The sequence below is a fragment of the Chiloscyllium punctatum genome, chromosome 6 (assembly GCF_047496795.1).
Source record: "Chiloscyllium punctatum isolate Juve2018m chromosome 6, sChiPun1.3, whole genome shotgun sequence".
Classification (NCBI taxonomy): domain Eukaryota; kingdom Metazoa; phylum Chordata; class Chondrichthyes; order Orectolobiformes; family Hemiscylliidae; genus Chiloscyllium; species Chiloscyllium punctatum.
Genome location: NC_092744.1, coordinates 6,329,101 through 6,349,530, shown reverse-complemented (window position 1 = coordinate 6,349,530; position 20,430 = coordinate 6,329,101). Strand labels below are relative to the sequence as shown.

At 42.7% G+C, this 20,430-nt stretch overlaps 1 protein-coding gene across 3 annotated transcripts in view; it reads left to right on the top strand.

Annotated features, from left to right (window-relative positions):
- The window catches only part of gk5 (glycerol kinase 5), a 101,117-nt gene extending 81,917 nt beyond the window's left edge, over nucleotides 1–19,200 (top strand). For 2 of the 3 annotated variants that reach the window (XM_072571966.1, XM_072571965.1), the window contains 4 exons: nucleotides 8,197–8,300; nucleotides 15,326–15,385; nucleotides 15,577–15,710; nucleotides 16,752–19,200. In XM_072571966.1, the coding sequence (XP_072428067.1) occupies nucleotides 8,197–8,300; nucleotides 15,326–15,385; nucleotides 15,577–15,710; nucleotides 16,752–16,909 (456 nt within the window). In that variant the 3' untranslated portion in view covers nucleotides 16,910–19,200. The remainder of the gene's footprint in view (nucleotides 1–8,196; nucleotides 8,301–15,325; nucleotides 15,386–15,576; nucleotides 15,711–16,751) is intronic. The other variant, XM_072571967.1, reaches the window with a different exon arrangement.
- Nucleotides 19,201–20,430: the final 1,230 nt, after the last annotated feature.

Genomic DNA, 20,430 nt, shown 5'->3' with positions numbered 1-20,430 from the left:
CATTTTCACGCAGAGGGTGGAACGTGTATGGAATGAGCTGTCAGAAGTAGTGGTGGGGGCTGGTACAATTGCAACATTTAAAAGGCATTTGGATGGGTATATGAATAGGAAGGGTTTGGAGGGATATGGGCTTGGGTATTGGTAGGTAGGACTCTATTTGGTTGGGATATCTGGTTGGTATGGACAGGTTGGACCAAAGGATTTGTTTCCATGCTGTATGTCTCTGACTCTGTGGCTATGTTATCATCTCCTTAGAGCTCTGTCTATTTACCAGCCTTTTTGTCAGTCAATCTAATTTTTAAACCATTTATTCATGAGATGCGGGTATCCCTGGCTGCACCAGCATTTATTACTCCTCTGTAATTACCCAGAGGGTAGTTGAGTCTCCCACGTGAGTGCGAATTTGTAATCATTTGATTTCCTTTCCTAAAGGACATTAGCACACTAGGTGTGTTTATGGAACAGTCGATAGTCGCAGATTGACATTACACTAGCTTTTTATCCCAAATTTTTATTGACTTCAAATTTCACTATCTCACTGGGATTTGAACCCACGTCTCAGAACATTAGCCTATTCATTGATTGCTGGTCCACTGATATCTCACCCACACCATGATTCCCCATATATTTCTCATCCTGTTTCAACATTTATTTTTGTGTGTTTTACACATCTGTGGTGTTTTGTTTTTAAAATTCACTCATGGGATGTGGGCATCTCTGACTGGGTCCAGCATTAAATGACTGACTGTCCCTAGCTGCCATTGGGAAGGTGGTGGTAGTGCAGAGGGGGTGGGGTTGCCTTGTTAGTTCAGAACAATATTAAATATGGCACTGAATGACATAGTGTCAGATGATGTGGAGTCTGTGTGGGTGGAATTGAGGAACCACAAAGGCAAAAAAACCGTAATTGGAGTTATGTACAGACCTCCTAACAGTGGTCAGGACCAAGGACGCAACATGTACCAGGAAATAGAGAAGGCATGTCAGAAAGGCAAGGTCACGGTGATGATGGGAGACTTCAATATGCAGGTGGACTGGGTAAATAATGTTGCCAGTGGATCCAAAGAAAGGGAATTCATGGAATGCTTACAGGATGGCTTTTTGGAACAGCTTGTCATGGAGCCCACAAGGGAGCAGGCTATTCTGGACCTAGTGCTTTGCAATGAACCAGACTTTATAAAAGATCTTAAAGTAAGGGAACCCTTAGGAAGCAGCGATCATAATATGGTAGAGTTCAGTCTGGAGTTTGAAAGAGAGAAGTCAAAATCAGATGTAATGGTGTTACAGTTAAATAAAGGTAATTATGAGGGCATGAGAGAGGAACTGACAAAAATAGACTGGAAGCAGAGGTTTGCGGGGAAGACGGTAGAGCAAAAATGGCAGGAGTTTGTGGGTATAATTAAGGACACTGTACAGTGGTTCTTCCCCAAGAAAAGAAAAATTATCCAGGGAGGGATTAGACAGCCATGGCTGACAAAGGAAGTCAGGAAATGTATTAAAGAAAAAGAGAGATCCTATAAAGTGGCCAAGAGCACTGGGAAATCAGAAGATTGGGAAGGCTACAAAAACAAACAGAGGGTAACAAACAGAGTAATAAGAAAGGAGAGGATCAAATATGAAGGTAGGCTAGCCAGTAATATTAGAAATGATAGTAAAAGTTTCTTTCAATACATAAGAAACAAACAACAGACAAAAGTAGACATTGGGCCACTTCAAACTGATGCTGGAAGGCTAGTGATGGGAGATAAGGAAATAGCAGGAGAACTTAACAAGTACTTTGCATCAGTTTTCACAGTGGAAGACATGAGTAATATCCCAATAATTAAAGGGAGTCAGGAGGCTGAGTTGAGTATGGTTGTCATTACAAAAGAGAGAGTGCTAGAAAAGCTAAAAAATCTTAAAATTGATAAATCTCCTGGCCCCGATGGGATACATCCTCGAGTTCTGAGAGAGGTGGCTGAGGAAATAGCAGAGGCATTGGTTGAGATCTTTCAAGAGTCACTGGAGTCACGGAAAGTTCCGGATAATTGGAAGATCACGGTTGTAACCCCATTGTTCAAGATAGGATCAAGACAAAAGATGGAAAATTATAGGCCAATTAGCCTAACCTCGGTTGTTGGTAAAATTCTAGAATCCATCATTAAGGATGAAGTTTCTAAATTCTTAGAAGAGCAGAGTCTGATTAGAACAAGTCAACGTGGATTTACTAAGGGGAGGTCATGCCTGACAAACCTGTTGGTATTCTTTTGAAGAGGTGACAAGTAGGTTAGACCAGGGAAACCCAAAGGATGTGGTCTATCTAGACTTCCAAAAGGCCTTTAAGGTGCGACACGGGAGGCTGCTGCGCAAGGTGAGGGCCCATGGTGTTCGAGGTGAGCTACTGGGATGGATTGAGGATTGGCTGTCTGACAGAAAGCAGAGAGTTGAGATAAAAGGTTCTTTTTCAGGATGGCAGCCGGTGGCGAGCGGTGTCCCGCAGGGTTCAGTGTTGGGGCCACAGCTGTTCGCATTATATATTAATGATCTGGATGAAGGGACTGGGAGCATTCCAGTGAAGTTTGCAGATGATACGAAGTTAGGTGGACAGGCAGGTAGTACTGAGGAAGTGGGGAGGCTGCAGAAGGATCTAGACAGTTTGGGAGAGTGGTCCAGGAAATGGCTGATGGAATTCAACGTGAACAAATGCGAGGTCTTGCACTTTGGAAAAAAGAATAAAAGCACAGACTACTTTCTAAACAGTGAGAAAATTCGTAAAGCCAAAGTACAAAAGGATCTGGGAGTGCTAGTCGAGGATTCTCTAAAGGTCAACATGCAGGTTGAGTCTGTGATTAAGAAAGCGAATGCAATGTTGTCACTTATCTCAAGAGGGTTGGAATATAAAAGCACCGTTGTGCTACTGAGACTTTATAAAGCTCTGGTTAGGCCCCATTTGGAGTACTGTGTCCAGTTTTGGTCCCCACACCTCAGGAAGGACATACTGGCACTGGAGCATGTCCAGCGGCGATTCACACGGATGATCCCTGGAATGGTTGGTCTAACATATGAGGAACGGCTGAGGATCCTGGGATTGTATTCATTGGAGTTTCGAAGATTAAGGGGAGACTTGATAGAGACGTACAAGATAATACATGGCTTAGAAAGGGTGGATGCTAGGAAATTGTTTCCGTTAGGTGAGGAGACTAGGACCCGTGGACACAGCCTCAGAATTAGAGGGGGTAAATTCAGAACAGAAATGCGGAGACATTTCTTCAGCCAGAGAGTGGTGGGCCTGTGGAATTCATTGCCGCAGAGTGCAGTGGAGGCCGGGACGCTAAATGTCTTCAAGGCAGAGATTGATAGATTCTTGTTGTCACAAGGAATTAAGGGCTACGGGGAGAATGCTGGTAAGTGGAGTTGAAGTGCCCAGTAGCCATGATCGAATGGCGGAGTGGACTCGATGGGCTGAATGGCCTTACTTCCACTCCTGTCTTATGGAACCTCTGCAGTCCATGTCCTATAGGTAGATTCACAATGCTGTTCAGGAGGGAATTCCAGGGTTTTGACCCAGTGACCCTGAAGGAAGTGCAATGTTTCCAAGTAGGATGGTGAGCGGCTTGGAGGAGAACTTTCTGGTGGTGCTGGTGTTCCCATGTATCCCATGTTCCATCCCTTGTCCTTTGAGATGGAAGTGGTCATAGGCTTGGAAGATGCTGTCTGAGGATCTTTGGTGCATTTCTCAGTGCATCTTGTAGATGATACACACTGCTGCTTCTGAGCATTCGTGATGGAGGGAGTGGGTGTGGTGCCAATCAAGCAGGCTGCTTTCTCCTGGATGGCATTGAGCTTCTTGACTGTAGGAGCTGCACCCATCCAGGTAAGTGGGGAATATTCCATCACACTCCTGACTTGTGCCTCGTAGGTGATGGGTGGTTTATGAGTAGTCAGGAGGTGAGTTACTTGCTGCAGTATTCCCAGCCTCTGACCTGCTCTTGTAGCCACTGTTTGTAATGTGTCCAGTTGACATTCTGGTCAATAGGTTTGGAAAGTGCAGTCTCAGGATCCTTGATGCATTTCTGCAGTGCATCCTGTAAATGATACTCACTGCTACTGTATGTTGACGATGGAGGGAGTGGAATTTTGTAGAAGTGTTGTTTGATGTCAGAATGTGCTGGGCAGGCCCATGTCTCCCTTCTATGGATCAGGATTATATTACAACGCCATTTTTTGATTTGCAAACACATCACCTTCATCTTTTGAAAGAGAAAGAAGTCATTTTAAATGTCTGTTCAGCAACTACCAATCTCTCAAATTATTTTGTCACAAAGGTTTTGAAAGTTTGGACTGAAGACTATTTTAACAATCACAATTTTCAAAGAAAACATTCAAAGGAACACTTACAACATTGGGTCTATATAGCTACCTCAAACAAATCATAATACGCAGTACTCTGAACTGCAGGCTAAATATCACTCGCTAATAACTGGCAACTGAAACTTATTTTGATTTATGTTGAACTTGGTGACTTTAGAGGTAAGTCCAATTTGGGAGAATGGTATATTTTGTGTTCCTGGATGGACCTCTACAACACCTTGTAAAACATTGGGCTTTGATTAGCCACAAGCAATCCCAAGTGCTGAATTTCCACTGATTTTCATTATTTTTATTCTTTGATCAGTTTTGCATTGAGCTGAAAATGACTTTGGGACAGCTTGTGGTTAAAGGCAAAGAACTGACCAGATGAGTTTGCTTTGTTTGTGAGGCTAGGCCTAGAGGTTAATTGCAGGCTGGGTCTTGATTTAAAAATATTCGAACAGACAGTGAACCCAGGAAGAGCATTTTTCAGTAGATAGCAGCAGTTGGCTATTAACAGGTCCGTGCCTGCAAATTGGATCCGGCAAGTCTGGAGGAGCCACTGTATTCAAGCAGACGGCTGACATTGAATGATAATTGGGGCCTTGGGAAGAGGCTCTCCGGGTGGAGCTGGATTAAAGTTGTTTTTTTTAAACTGTTTTCTGAGATGGTTCTGGGCTACTGCTGAGACAGCATGAAGATTTAAAAGCTCCCTGCCTAATCTGGTACACTAAATCCCAAGAATAGAAAGCTGAGTAAGAGATATTGCTGCCTGGGTGAACTGAGAAAGTGACCCTGATCAATGTTTTAGGAAAGGGACCGAGGAATTCACATTTCTGACTGTGAAGTAATACATGGTGATGGAGATTTAAGTCACCTGGGTCGAAAAGTGTGGCGTTGGAAAAACACAGCAGGTCAGACAGCATCCGAGGAGCAGGAGAGTCGACATTTCGGGTAGAAGCCCTTCATCAGGAATGTGGAGGGGGAAGGGGGCTGGGAAGGCGATAGGTGGATGCAGGTGGAGGGTAATTGTGGAGCGTGGGTTGGTAGGGGTGGGGAGGGAGCGTGGACCTAACAAGGGTGCCAGGGAGGGAATGGTAAGCTCGTTAATATTCTCTCTGCAAAAGTTATTTTCTATCTCCTAAATAATCACATCTTTCATTTAAGATACAAAACCTGTGTCTGGAAATTATTTTTGCACAAAGTCTTGGATTGGTTATCCAATCCCGTTAGAAACCATCACAGCAATTATTTGGGGTCTTCGGTTTAATTTGGCTGGGTTGCAAATATCAAGGTAGAAAGGCTGATTTGCTTCAGCTGTTAGCTTCTCGGTTGTAACACGGGAGACCTGATGGTCATTATAAGCATTGTGTTAAGAGAGAGTCTCACTCTTTTTATTTGCCATATGTTTTTGGAACAAAAGCTTTTTTTTATTTCAAAAATATACTTTATTCATAAAATGATTTGATGGTCTGTACATTTGGTCATGCCATACATATGTCCACATTTACAAACACAGATTTGAATTTATCCTTGTCATATACAGGTCTGTGCATTTTTCAATCTTATACATATATTTGGCTGAGGCATCAGCAGAGCCCAAAAAACGTCCGCACTGCTCATCAATATGAAGCCTCAAATTTACTTGTGACTTACTACTGTGCTCTGACTTCAGTAGCTACAGTACCCCTCTTTCCCTCCTTTCAGCAGAGATGATTAATGCACAGCCATATTAGCAGCTCAATCACCAAACATTGTTGGTCAGCTTAGGTCTGGCAGCATCAGTGGAGAGAAAACCAAGTTACCTTTTCAGATCCAATGACTCTGTCAGAATAGTAGTTTAATATAGTCTTAAAGTTACTCATTAACTGTTCAATAGGACCTTTGCTATATAAAAACCAAAAAGACTGGATACTGCAAATTTGAGACAGAAAGAAATTGCTGGAAAAGCTCAGCAGGTCTGGTAGCATCTGTGGAGAGAAATCAGAGTTAACGTTTCAGGTCCAGTGACTCTGAGTTCTGACAAAGGGTCATTCAACCAGAAACCATCTAGAACATTTCTGTATTTCGAGTATATTTTAATCCTTTTAAGGAATGAATAACTTTGCATCATGAAAACTATGCGTTTTATTTGTCTCTGGTCTTTACAATGGATTACTTAGCACTTCTTTATAATAGGCTGAAAGCAGGAGCCCACCTTTTTTATGGTATTTCATTTATGGCAATTATTTTACCTCTTTTGAAATCAACTAGGGCATGGATGTTGTGCTCACTAATGTATAACCAATGGATTTCCTGGTAAACCTAATTTTTGCTGCCTGGTAGTCAGGAGCTGCTTTTCTTTTTAAATCTGTATTTCAAACGATTTATTTATTTTCTGTAGGTTAAAGAATTACTTTCAACTGTTTTACACAGCAACTATAGCCCCTTTAATAACTGTTAGGACTCTATATTAAAACATTCTGCATGGATTGGATGTGTTTTTGCTTAATATTTACAAACAAGGACATAAAGATCCAAATGAATGGATGGAAAAAGATAATTTTATAAGTGCAAAAATTTTAGTAAGACCGTTTACAGCTTTCCATGGAAACTGCATTAAAATGCTGCTTCCAAGGTCATGTTTCTCGTACAGTTTGCCCAATAAAACTGATCATTAGCCATCAGTTTATAGTCAAACTTCAGAATCAGAGAATTATTTATTTACTAAATACGACTGACTTATCAAATAACTGATGTTTCTTTGCAATGGTGGCTTCATAAAAATGGCAAATAATTAACTTGCTTATGCTATTTATTGAGTTTCAAAAGTTGAGTTGGAAAAGCCACAGAAAACCTTGGCCAGTTGTGGTGCATTTAAATGTCCGATCAGCGTTAAACTGGATCATGGTTTGTGGGTGTGCAGCAGGCAGAGGTGTTTTGTTTCAGCAGTTGTTCAGTTTGTCCAATCTCCCATCTTCACATCTGAAGCGAAATTACAATCTGTTTTATAAGATAACTGCAATTGAGCTCACAGTCTTAAGATTGTGTAACTTCAGAGTATTAAATTACTTTTAGCATTCAGTTTTAACCTGTTTGAACAGTGTATGTAATCCCATAGTCATGGTGGAACCAATTCTAACATTATTGCATGTCTATTGGACATTTAGTTTATAATCCTTTTCTTAAACCTTCTTTAACTTTCTTACTTGGAGAAAAAATGAATCTGAAAGTGCCTGGACCCACTGATAATCAATAAATGAATGTTTGTCAGCTTCTATTTGCAGTTTGATTTTTGAAGTGTAACCACTGTCTTGTTGTAATATGCAAGCATGTCTCACAGAAGAACTAGGTTCTGATCAGTGACAAACGTGGTATACTTCGCTTCACTTTTCCTTCCCCTGTTAGCATGTGAACACTGAGCCTATTGTGCTGGTCCACATGATGCCCTGGCTGAGCTTGACATAGATCAGTAGTCAACTCTGAGGCTGACCTTGCTCAGTGCCACATCAAGTAAACCATTTACTCACCAATGTGCTATGGAACATTGCATTGTAGTTTTTTCTGCCACTGAATCAAATACTTCATTGTAGTTTACACAGCTAACTATGAGCAGATTGCTGAGAACTAATTAATAATGTGTGGATTGTGTATAAATGGAGCCACCTTAATTCTAAACACCCGTTAAGGATGTAAACTGATCCACCCTGTCAATTACAGAAGTGACAGCCTTTACAAAAAGATATAATTTTCCTCCTTTCTTTTATGCTGCCTCTCACTGTCTTCTGTAAGTCATTTTTAAAAATTTAATAATCCAATATACTTTATGTGCACAGTATTGAAGTGTGTATTTCTATTAATGAAATAAAAATGTTTTGTTTTGGTCAGGCTCCTTTAAATGACCCAAATGCTTGTGCATCATTTTTGGGACTGAAACCTTCAACGACCAAAATTCATCTGGTACGAGCAATACTGGAGTCCATTGCCTTCAGGTGTGTGGTACAGATATGGTCCATATATTATTTGAATACTATGTCGTGCCTGAAAACATTACTACCTCCGTGTCATGATAGTCTGCCCTCTTCAGTCTATTGTGTACATGAACAGATTGTGGAGAAGAAGCTAGACTGATGCAAATTGTACAAACAGTTGTACTCTATACTGAAACATAGCCAAGACGTGAAAGTTTTCTTGTGTATCAATTTTAGGTTTTGGTTTTGTGCATTTTCAGTTACAGACTTGTTGCTGGTATCGGGGCAATAGTCATTCCTAAACCCAACAAATGTAAGCTTGAAACCACCTTGTCTGTTCATGGCTGGCGAACTTGCTTGTATTTATGGTGAACTGCATTTCTGGAAAGATAAATAGGGGGCAGGCAACAAACAGACTAGTAGATGAGTATATCCAGCCACTACTTAGTGATTGTTCCAATGGCCATACATCCTGAAGCACAAATGCACACTACACCACTTAAATCATTTGTCCCCTTTTGTATTTTGAGGTTTCAGTGATTTTTGCCATGTTTCACAAACAGACCTCCTGCCTCAACCGAGCATTCCCCAGCACCACAGTGGACAGGGCCCTCAGCAGGATCCGTACTATCTACCACACTTCAGCCCTCACCACCTTCCCTCCCTCCCAACTCTCCCTGTTAGCAATAGGAGTCAACCTTGTCCTTACTTACCATTCCATTGGAATCCACATCTAGAGGATTATTAGCCACTATTTCTGCCACCTCCAGTGAGATGCGATCCTCGGGCACACATTCCCCTCCCCTCCCTTGTCTGCTTTCCACAAGGACCATTCCGTCCGGGTTACTCCGGTCCACTCCTCTGCTCCCCAGTCGCACGCACGCACACCCTGCAACTACCAATGGTGTAACACCTTCCTGTTTACATCTTCCATCCTCCGTATCCAAGGGCCCAAACATACCTTCCAGATGCAGCAGCACTTTACCTGCACGTCCCACAATCTGGTCTCCTGCATTCACTGCTCACAATGTGGTCCCCTCCACACTGGGGGAAACAAAGCAGAGACGAGGTGACTGCTTTGCAGAACACCTACATTCTACCCACAAAAAAGACCCTGAGCTTCCAGTGGTCTGCCACTTCAACACCTCACCCTGCTCCCTGACTAACCTCTGTCTTGGGCTCGCCACAGCGCTCCAGTGAAGCTTAGCACAAGCTGAAAGAACAGCACATCATTTCCATCTGGGAACTTTACAGCCTTCTGGACTCAACATTGTGTTCAACAATATTAAGGTTTGAGTCACCTTCTCCCATGTCCTTACCCTGACCCCCAGGCCTTGTTATCATATGGAGAAAGTGAGGACTGCAGATGCTGGAGACCACATTTTTCAACTCTGGTCTCCAGCATCTGCAGTCCTCACTTTATCCTCGTTGATCTTAACCTACTGCGAATCCTCTTGCAAGGATGCCTACCTTGAAGAAGCTCTCCTCCTCCCTCTACAACGATCTCAGTGAGTCCCTCTCTCACTGCACCCATCCCCCCCAGGGCAACTCCCCTGCTATGAAGCTCTTCAGCCACGTCCTGAAACAGACTCGCAGGGGAACACCTCTGGGACACCTGCACCAACCAACCCAACCGCCCCGTGGCTGAACACTAACACCCCCTCCCACTCCGCCAAGGACAATGCAGGTCCTTGGCCTCCTCGATCACCAGACCTTGACCACACGACGCCTGAAGGAAGAGCGCTGCTTCATCCGCCTAGGAACCCTCCAACCACACGGGATGAATGTTGATTTCTCCAGCTTCCTCATTTCTCTTTCCCCCCCCCGCCCCCCCCCACCCCCCACCCCCCACCTTATCTCAGTCCCAACCCCTGGATTCAGCACTGCCCTCTTGACCTGCAATCATCTTCCCGACCTCTCTGCCCCCAACCCCCCCTCCGGCCCCTCACCCTCACCCTCACCTTCCACCTATCGTAATCCCAGCGCCCCTCCCCCAAATTCCCTCCCCCCTACCCTTTATCTCAGCCCGCTTGGCACACCAGCCTCATTCCTTGTTATCACATGGTCTGTGATAACAAGACCATGTGATACTCACTGAGATCGTTGTAGAGGGAGGAGGAGAGCTTCTTCAAGGTTGGCATCCTTGCAAGAGGATTCGCAGTAGGATAAGGTCAACGAGGATAAAGTGAGGACTGCAGATGCTGGAGACCAGAGTAGAAAAATGTGGTCTCCAGCATCTGCAGTCTGTTTTTCTAGCACCACATTTTTCAACTCTGGTCTCCAGCATCTGCAGTCCTCACTTTCTCCATATGATATGATCATTTTTGAGTGGGAGCAGCGGCCGAGGAAAAGCGAACCCGGGAGACTACAGCTAAGGTAAGACAGTTTGTTTCAAAATTACTTACCTGTAGCTGGCAGCGGAAGTGAGGTTGGAGCGCATAGCTGGGCGGGAAGGTAAGTGATTAGTATTTGAGTGGGTGTGTTCTAGACCCCAGGTCCTACTCCCGTAGGGCCTCCCTCCCACCCTCCTCCTCTAACCTAACTTTAAAGTCCACAGGTTATTGACTCAGTGTTCTTGTTTTTGGAGACAAAGTGTACAGTCATGGCAGCGCAGGCGGTGGAATGTTCCTCCTGCAGGATGTTTGAGGTAGGGGTGACCACCGATACTCCTGCCGACTTCGTGTGCAGGAAATGCAGTCAGATCCTGATCCTCACCGAACGAGTTAGGGAACTGGAACTGGAGCTGGATGAGCTGAGGATTATTCGAGAGGCTGAGAGGGTGATCGATAGAAGCTACAGGGACATAGTTACGCCGGAGAACAGAGGTAGCTGGGTAACAGTTCGAGGTGGGAAGGGGAAGAAGCAGGCAGTGCAGGGTTCCCCTGTGGTCGTTCCCCTAAAAAATAGGTATACAGCTTTGGAAACTGTTGGGGGGGACAGCCTTGCAGGTGTAAGCTGCAGTGAAGGGGTCTGTGGCTCTGAGACTCAGAAGGGAAAGGGGGAGAGGAGGAGAGCGCTAGTTATAGGGGACTCTCTAGTTAGAGGGACGGACAGGCGGTTCTGTGGACATGGGCGAGACTCTCGGATGGTTTGTTGCCTCCCGGGTGCTAGGGTCCGAGACGTCTCCGACCGTGTCTTCAGAATCCTTAAGGGGGAGGGTGTGCAGCCAGAGGTCGTGGTACACATTGGCACCAACGACATAGGTAGGAAGAGGGGTGGGGAGGTCATTCAAGAGCTCAAGGAGTTAGGCTGGAAGCTAAAAGCTAGGACAGACAGAGTCGTCATCTCTGGGTTGTTGCCGGTGCCACGTGACAGTGAGGCAAAGAATAGGGAGAGAGTACAGTTGAACATGTGGCTGCAAGAATGGTGTAGGAGGGAGGGCTTCAGATATTTGGACAATTGGACTGCATTCTGGGGAAGGTGGGACCTGTATAAACAGGACGGGTTGCACCTGAACCAGAAGGGTACCAATATCCTGTGGGGTAGGTTTGCTAGCACTCTTCGGGGGGGTTTAAACTAATTTGGCAGGGGGATGGGATCCGGACTTGTAGTCCAGCAAGTAAGCTAGCTGTGTGTCAGGATGCCCAAGACTGTAGGGAGGCTGTGGAGAAGGTAGCACTGACAGGGACTACTTGCGGACACAGAGATGGGCTCAAGTGTGTTTACTTCAACGCAAGGAGTATCAGAAATAAGGTGGGTGAACTTAAGGCGTGGATCGGTACCTGGGACTACGATGTTGTGGCCATCACGGAAACATGGATAGATGAGGGACAGGAATGGCTGTTGGAGGTTCCTGGTTACAGATGTTTCAGTAAGATTAGGGAGGGTGGTAAAAAAGGAGGGGGGGTGGCATTGCTAATTAGAAATGGTATAACGGCTGCAGAAAGGCAGTTTGAGGTGGATCTGCCTCTGGAGGTAGTATGGGCTGAAGTCAGAAATAGGAAAGGTGCAGTCACCTTGTTGGGTGTTTATTATAGGCCCCCCAATAGCAGCAGAGATGTGGAGAAACAGATTGGGAAACAGATTTTGGAAAGGTGCAGAAGCCACAGGGTCGTAGTCATGGGCGACTTCAACTTCCCAAATATCGATTGGAAGCTCTTTAGATCAAGTAGATTGGATGGGGCGGTGTTTGTGCAGTGTGTCCAGGAAGCTTTTCTAACGCAGTATGTAGAATGTCCAACCAGAGGGGAGGCCATATTGGATTTGGTACTCGGTAATGAACCGGGACAAGTGGCAGGCTTGTTAGTGGGTGAACATTTTGGTGATGGTGACCACAATTCTGTGACTTTCACCTTGGTTATGGAGAGAGATAGGTGCGCACAACAAGGTAGATTTTACAATTGGGGGAAGGGAAATTACGATGCTGTAAGACAGGATTTGAGGAGCATACGTTGGGAGCATAGGCTGTCAGGGAAGGATGTGGTGGAAATGTGGAACTTTTTCAAGGAGCAGATACGACGTGTCCTTGATATGTATGTACCTATCAGGCAGGAAAGAAATGGTCGTGTGAGGGAGCCTTGGTTGACGAGGGAGGTGGAATGTCTGGTAAAGAGGAAGAAGGAGGCTTACATAAGGTTGAGGAAACAAGGTTCAGACAGAGCAGTGGAGGAATATAGGATAGCCAGAAGGGACCTGAAGAAAGGAATTAGGAGAGCTTAGAGAGGGCATGAAAATTCCTTGGCGGATAGGATCAAGGATAACCCCAAGGCATTCTATGCGTATGTGAGAAACCTGAGAATGACGAGAACGAGGGTAGGTCCGATCAAGGACAGTAGTGGGAGACTGTGTATTGAGTCGGAAGAGATAGGAGAGGTCTTGAACAAGTACTTCTCTTCAGTATTTACGAACGAGAGGGACCGTATTGTTGATGAGGAGAGTGTGAAATGGACTGTTAAGCTAGAAGAGATACCTGTTAGGAAGGAAGATGTGTTGGACATTTTGAACAACTTGAGGATAGACAAGTCCCCCGGGCCTGACGGGATATATCCTAGGATTATGTGGGAAGCAAGAGAGGAAATTGCAGTACCGTTGGCAATGATCTTCTCGTCTTCACTGGCAACGTGGGTGGTACCAGGGGACTGGAGAGTGGCGAATGTTGTGCCCCTGTTCAAAAAAGGGAATAGGGATAACCCCGGGAATTACAGGCCAGTTAGTCTTACTTCTGTGGTAGGCAAAGTAATGGAAAGGGTACTGAGGGATAGGATTTACGAGTATCTGGAAAGACACTGCTTGATTAGGGACAGCCAGCACGGATTTGTGAAGGGTAGGTCTTGCCTTACAAGTCTTATTGAATTCTTCGAGGAGGTGACCAAGCATGTGGATGAGGGTAGAGCAGTGGATGTAGTGTACATGGATTTTAGTAAGGCATTTGATAAGGTTCCCCATGGTAGGCTTATGCGGAAAGTCAGGAGGCATGGGATAGAGGGAAATTTGGCGAATTGGATAGAAAACTGGCTAACCGGTTGAAGGCAGAGAGTGGTGGTAGATGGTAAATATTCAGCCTGGAGCCCAGTTACAAGTGGAGTTCCGCAGGGTTCAGTTCTGGGTCCTCTGCTGTTTGTAATTTTTATTAATGACTTCGATGAGGGAGTCGAAGGGTGGGTCAGTAAATTTGCAGATGATACGAAGATAGGTGGAGTTGTGGACAGTGAGGAGGGCTGTTGTCGGCTGCAGAGGGACTTAGATATGATGCAGAGCTGGGCTGAGGAGTGGCAGATGGAGTTCAACCCTGCCAAGTGTGAGGTTGTCCATTTTGGAAGAACAAATAAGAATGCGGAATACAGGGTTAATGGTAGGGTTCTTAGTCAGGCGGAGGAACAGAGGGATCTTGGGGTCTATGTACATAGATCTTTGAATGTTGCCACTCAGGTGGATAGAGTTTGTAAGAAGGCCTATGGAATATTATCGTTCATTAGCAGAGGGATTGAATTCAAGAGTCGTGAAGTGATGTTGCAGCTGTACAGGACTTTGGTTAGGCCACAGTTGGAGTACTGTGTGCAGTTCTGGTCGCCTCACTTTAGGAAAGATGTGAAGCTTTGGAGAGGGTGCAGAGAAGATTTACCAGGATGTTGCCTGGAATGGAGAGTAGGTCGTACGAGGATAGGTTGAGAGTTCTCGGCCTTTTCTCGTTGGAACGGCGAAGGATGAGGGGTGACTTGATAGAGGTTTATAAGATGATCAGAGGAATAGATAGAGTAGACAGTCAGAAACTTTTTCCCCGGGTACAACAGAGTGTTACAAGGGGGCATAAATTTAAGGTGAAGGGTGGAAGGTATAGGGGAGATGTCAGGGGTGGTTCTTTACCCAGAGAGTGGTGGGGGCATGGAATGCGCTGCCCGTGGGAGTGGTAGAGTCAGAATCATTGGCGACCTTTAAGCGGCATTTGGATAGGTACATGGATGGGTGCTTAATCTAGGTTAGAAGTTCGGGACAACATCGTGGGCCGAAGGGCCTGTTCTGTGCTGTATTGTTCTATGTTCTATGTTCTATAACAAGGCCTGGGGGTCAGGGTAAGGACATGGGAGAAGGTGACTCAAACCTTAATATTGTTGAACACACTGTCCATCGTTAGCCACTAATAGTCCTCATTAGCAGCTATTCATTCTCTTTGGTTGACCTTTATCCACTCCTTTGTCTGTTTAACTGATCTTCTCACTCTTTGGGCTCTATCTTTACCTACTGTTTACTTCTCAACCTCCCCACAACTTCTGCATAAAAACAGACTTTTTTGCAGCTACCATGAATTCTGCAGAAGGGTCACTGGACCTGAAACATTAATTCTGATTTTTCTCCACACATGCTGCTAGACCTGCAGAAACTTTCTAGTAATTTCTGTTTTTGTTTTTGACCTGTATTCTCTGTAATCTTTAAGATTTCTGTAAATTCCTTTTTAGGATTAAAAGCACTTCATAAATTTTGATCTCTAGCAGCACAATCTGTATGAACTCCATAAATTTGCAACTGTTGTGTTTGTAAGTTCAATGTAATTTGTTTTATTTAAGCACTTTGTATTTCAAGTATTTTTGATCATGTTTTGTTTCATTTAGGAACAAACAACTTTATGACACAATGCTGAAAGAAATCCATATTCCAATTACATGCATCAGGTATCTGACACTTGTTCATTTATGTGAAGTATTTTGCATTAATTAAAAAGCTGGATTTTATAATTAACCGGTGAAAATTGCAGATAGCTGGGGTTGGAGAAATTGATGAGGCTATTTGTTGGCAAGCTTTTCCTGACACGCTTTGGATTATGTTTATGTAGTTTATGCTGGTGAATGTTTGTTGTGCACAGGGCAGATGGCGGTATATGCAGCAATCGGTTTGTCATGCAGCTTACTACAGATCTGCTCATGTGTGATATCGAGAAACCAAAACGTGTGGATATGTCCAGTCTCGGAGCAGCCTTTTTAGCTGGCCTTGCAATTGGTATGTCAGAAATAAGGGGCTTTTCAATGCTCTCTTTCATTAGAGAAAATTCTTTCAATTATTTTCAGAAATCAGTTTTTATTTGTAACATGGCTTTCTGTTGCGAGTTCTTAATGTGACGACAAAGTTTGAAATTTCTATTTGATTTTAGGAACAACTTTATGAACATAAATGCCTTTTAATATATATTCCCTCACACTCCAATTTATCTATTTTAATGTTTCCCAATCCCTCCCTCTTTCTTGCCTTTTTAATTTATTGTCTGTCTTCATTGTTGTTGTATCTTTTCAAAGTTAATGTTGCCAGGTTTGGAGGGTTTGAGCTATAGGAAGAGGCTGTATTGCCTGAGGTTGTTCTGGAGCATCAGAGGCTGAGGGGGTGACCTTTTAGAGGTTTATAAAATCATGAGGGGTATGGATAGGGTAAATAGCTAAGATCTTCCCCTGGGTGGGGAAATCCAGAACTAGAAGGCATAGGTTGAAGGTGAGAGGGGAAAGATTTAAAAGGGCCCTGAAGGACAATTTTTTTTCATGCAGAGGGTGGTATGTGTATGGAATGAGCTGCCAGAGGAAGTGGTGGAGGCTGGTACAATTACAACATTTAAATGACATCTGGGTGGGTATATGAAAAGAACGGTTTAGAGGGATATGGGCTGGGTGCTGGCAAAAGGGACTAGATTTGTTTATGATAACTGCTCAGCATGGACAAGTTGGACCAAAGGGTCTCTTTCCATGCTGTACATCTTGACTCTTTAATACCAATCTATTACAAAGTGGGTAACTGGGCACTCTGTATCTAGCAATGAAACTGTGCGTGAAAATAACTTGATTATTATTTAAGATTCTTAAGAGTTCTCTTGACATTTGTTCTTATATTTATCCCTTATGATGATAAGACAATGGGCACAGATCACATTCTTACTGTTCTGACGCACAACTTTGGATATTCATACATGATGGATTTGTACCTTTATTCATGAAGTGCATGGAATTTTGTATATTTCTTGATAAGTTTAAGAGAAAATGTTTAATTTTGTTGCAGGGTACTGGGGCAGCAGAGAAGAACTGAAGACCATAAGATCTGTGGAAAAGATTTACAAACCACAAGATGTGTTACATCACTATAAACCCACCGTAGAAAACTGGGAACTAGCTGTACAACGATCTATGCACTGGTACAATAAAACCAAACAGGAGTGAATTATTTTCTTTGAATAAAAGATGGCACTGACAAGTTTTCTTCTGTAAATGTTCCAGGTTCATGTTTGTATATGACTCCCATCGATAAAGTCTCCTGATGTATCTGAAGGGCGAATTTGAGAATACTGTGAGCCTTGTTTTAAGTTTTGTAATAGAAATAGTTACCGAAATACTTGCTGGTTTAAACCATTTGTGCCTGCAATAGTACATACTGAAACAAAATAATTCCTGTTTCAAGATATTTTAAATGTTTAAATCCTTCCTGGCACCCTCACAAGTCAGCTTGCATCTCAGTGGGTATGAAGATGAAAAGCTATGATTTTGATGGACTGTATTGGGAATATCTGGCACTGGCACTGCTGACCCTTGAGCCTATGACCCATTTATTGAAAGTCATGTGCACTATGACCCCCCCCCTCCCACTCTGCTTACTGTGTGTTTAGGCGGCTTTAATCACTGATCTTTCTGGTACAGAAGAGTCTTCTGAAAATATTAATAGTTTTCATGTCCAGACTAGAAGTTCAAAATCTATGTTGTTGAATTGGAAACAACCTAATTCAGAAATTAACGCAAAGGGGGAGAAAGGAAGGGTTGGTTTCTATAACAGGTGGCCGGACACAACTTTAATACACTTCACCAACACTTCTCTGGTGTAAGGTGATTTGTAACATCCTAAGACAGTGCAAGACTCTATTAAAATGTAAGTCTTTTGTTCTTGTTGGGCAGCAAGTCAAATCTCTACCTCTAAATATTTTAATCTGCTATACATAATTGTGCTTTATTACTGCTACCTGAAATGTAAAATATCACAGAATGGCACTTTCAACTTACCAATGTGTGCCTTATTAAACTTTTTAATTGTAGTTGCTTACATACTGATACAGGTTTTGACTTCCACTTCAAAATGTAAAGTAATTTAAATTAAACAACAAAAAAATTGAGGTCTTGAAAATGTTTCTCTGCAGAATTTCAATGCAGTGCTCTGGAAAGCATTTAAGATACATAATTTTTTTTTTAATTGTTCACATTGCATTTACATTTCTAAAAGTGTCTCATTTTTAACTGGTTAACGCACCTTCAACAATCGAATTCCAGTTGCTTATGAAGCCAGCACTGTAATGGTCTTCAGCAACTACTGTACTGCATTTTATAGTTTAATCTTAGTGGAGTTATGAAATTTGTTTGAAGCATTGCTTAACCATTTCCTCATGTTCCTATTACACTAAACACTTCCAGTATATGGCCAGTAAGGTGGACTTCAGTTCAATTACAGTCAGTACATTCCAGTTGAATCGCTGCTTTCCCTCCATTCGGATCTTGTATATGGCTCCAGTAATAGTTGTCTGTAGTAACAGTAAATGCTGCTGTCTCATGGGATGATGCGGTACGGACTTGCAAAATTTATTTTGATTTGTGCTTGATTTGATTGCACTTAGTTCCATTTGGTGAAGTCATCAGTTGAGCCATTCTGGGCTGCTGTTGTGGAGCTGTTAATTCAAAAACATCAAACAAGGTCTGCAAACCTACCATGGTGTCTCTTGGTAGAAAATTTCTGTCTCTTCATAGAGCCTTGTTACATCAAATGTTTTAAGTACAAAGAATCCTACTCATATGTTCGAATAAGTAAACTCAAGTGACATCTATTTGTATGAATCAATGTGCAGAGGCAAGGGTAAATACGACAGGGGGTGAATTCTTGCACATTTTATTATTCACTTTGTTTCTGTTCTGAAACTGCTAATTAAGTACAAGAATGTAAAATGTGTTTTCAAGTCATCAGGAAATGTTTCCTCTTTCCATTCATGGCACTGCTGTATAGTAAATCAGATCCAAAATAAATACAGCAAAGCTGTGTCTCCAGTGTTTAACATGAAGTGATCCCCACAGGAATGACAGTATTATTTCCAACCTGAGGTTTCCATCCTTTTTAAAAAGTTAACCTAATATTTTATCAGCATTTCCATTAAAATGAATACATCTTAGTTAAATTGCACATCTAATTCACAAATACATGTTTTTTTTTGGTTTTAGAAATGACATCTAAACTGTGATCAGCAGATGTGTTCAATGTGCTCTGTTGAGATTGACGTTTTAATTTACAGTCACATTATTTGTAAGTTACTTTGAAAACCTGTAATCAAACTTGGGTACTTCATCCATCAAACAAAAACGCTAACAATGAGTTATTGTTTAATAAATAGCGATATCTGTCCACCCATTTTATTTTATTATGCATTATTGTGTAAGTAAAATGTTGGATATTTTCATGAATTAAAAAATTATTAAAAGTTCTGAGTATCTTGCATTCTTCTGTCCTTAGAGTTTGAAATTTAGAATCATCAATGATGCTTTAGGGTTTTCTGATAGAAGTTAAAAGATTAAAATTGGCAGTAATTAAATTGTTTATTCAATCATATGCAAAGTAACAAGTGCAGGTCACTCTCCTTCGTCTGCTCCCCCATTCAATGAGATTAGCTTTGATCTGATTTTTATCTTCAACCTTTCATTCCTGCGTAGCCTGATGATCTTTCATCCATTTGGTAAACAAGAATCAATCTACCTCTGTCTTTAAAAATATTTAAAGATTCTACATTCACTGCCTTTTGAAGAAGAGAATTGCAAATCCATGGGATGTGGGTACCATTTTCTAGACCAGCATTTATTGCCCATTCTTAATCACTCCGGCGAAATTGGTAATAAGCTGTCTCTTGAATTGTTAAAAATCACACAACACCAGGTTATAGTCCACAGGTTTAATTGGAAGCACTAGCTTTTGGAGCACTGCTCCTTCATCAGGTGGTTGTGGGCCACCCGCTGAAGGGGCAGCGCTCCGAAAGCTAGTGCTTCCAATTAAACCTGTTGGACTATAACCTGGTATCATGTGATTTTTAACTTTGTATACCCCAGTTCAACACTGATATCTCCCAATTTCAAGTTGTTGCAGTCCTTGTTTAGTTAACACCCACAGGTACCATGACCAAGGGAGTGAAGAACATCAGTGAAGAAGTAGCCGTGCAGGATGTTCAAGGATGGTGAGAGACTTGGTCCCATGCAGCTGATATCTTGTCCTAGGTGATAGAGGTTGCCAGTTTGGAAGGTTATATTGAAGGAGCCTTGGTGTGTTTGTATATTAGTGTATTAATTACCTAGACAGCTTCGTGCATTAGGAACTAGTCAAAACGGTAAGCAGCATCTTTCACAATGTGAAAGATCAGAGAAACTCTGAAATCTATAGATAGAAGAATGAAGATTAATAATACTTTCATAGATTATTTTTAATCAATTGTGAATTTTATTTTTGGATATGTATACAATCATGGAAATGTTTTGTAATAAATGACTTTAATGTGTGGGATATTCTCTCCTTCATTCCAAAGGGCTGTTACCTGTCACATGGTCCCCTTGAGAATATTGCATGCTGTCCATTCATGGTTATCCATTCTATTAGTGAGCATAATGGTGGCTCAGTGGTTAGCACTGCTGCCTCACAGCACAAGGGTCCCAGGTTCGATTCTAGCCTC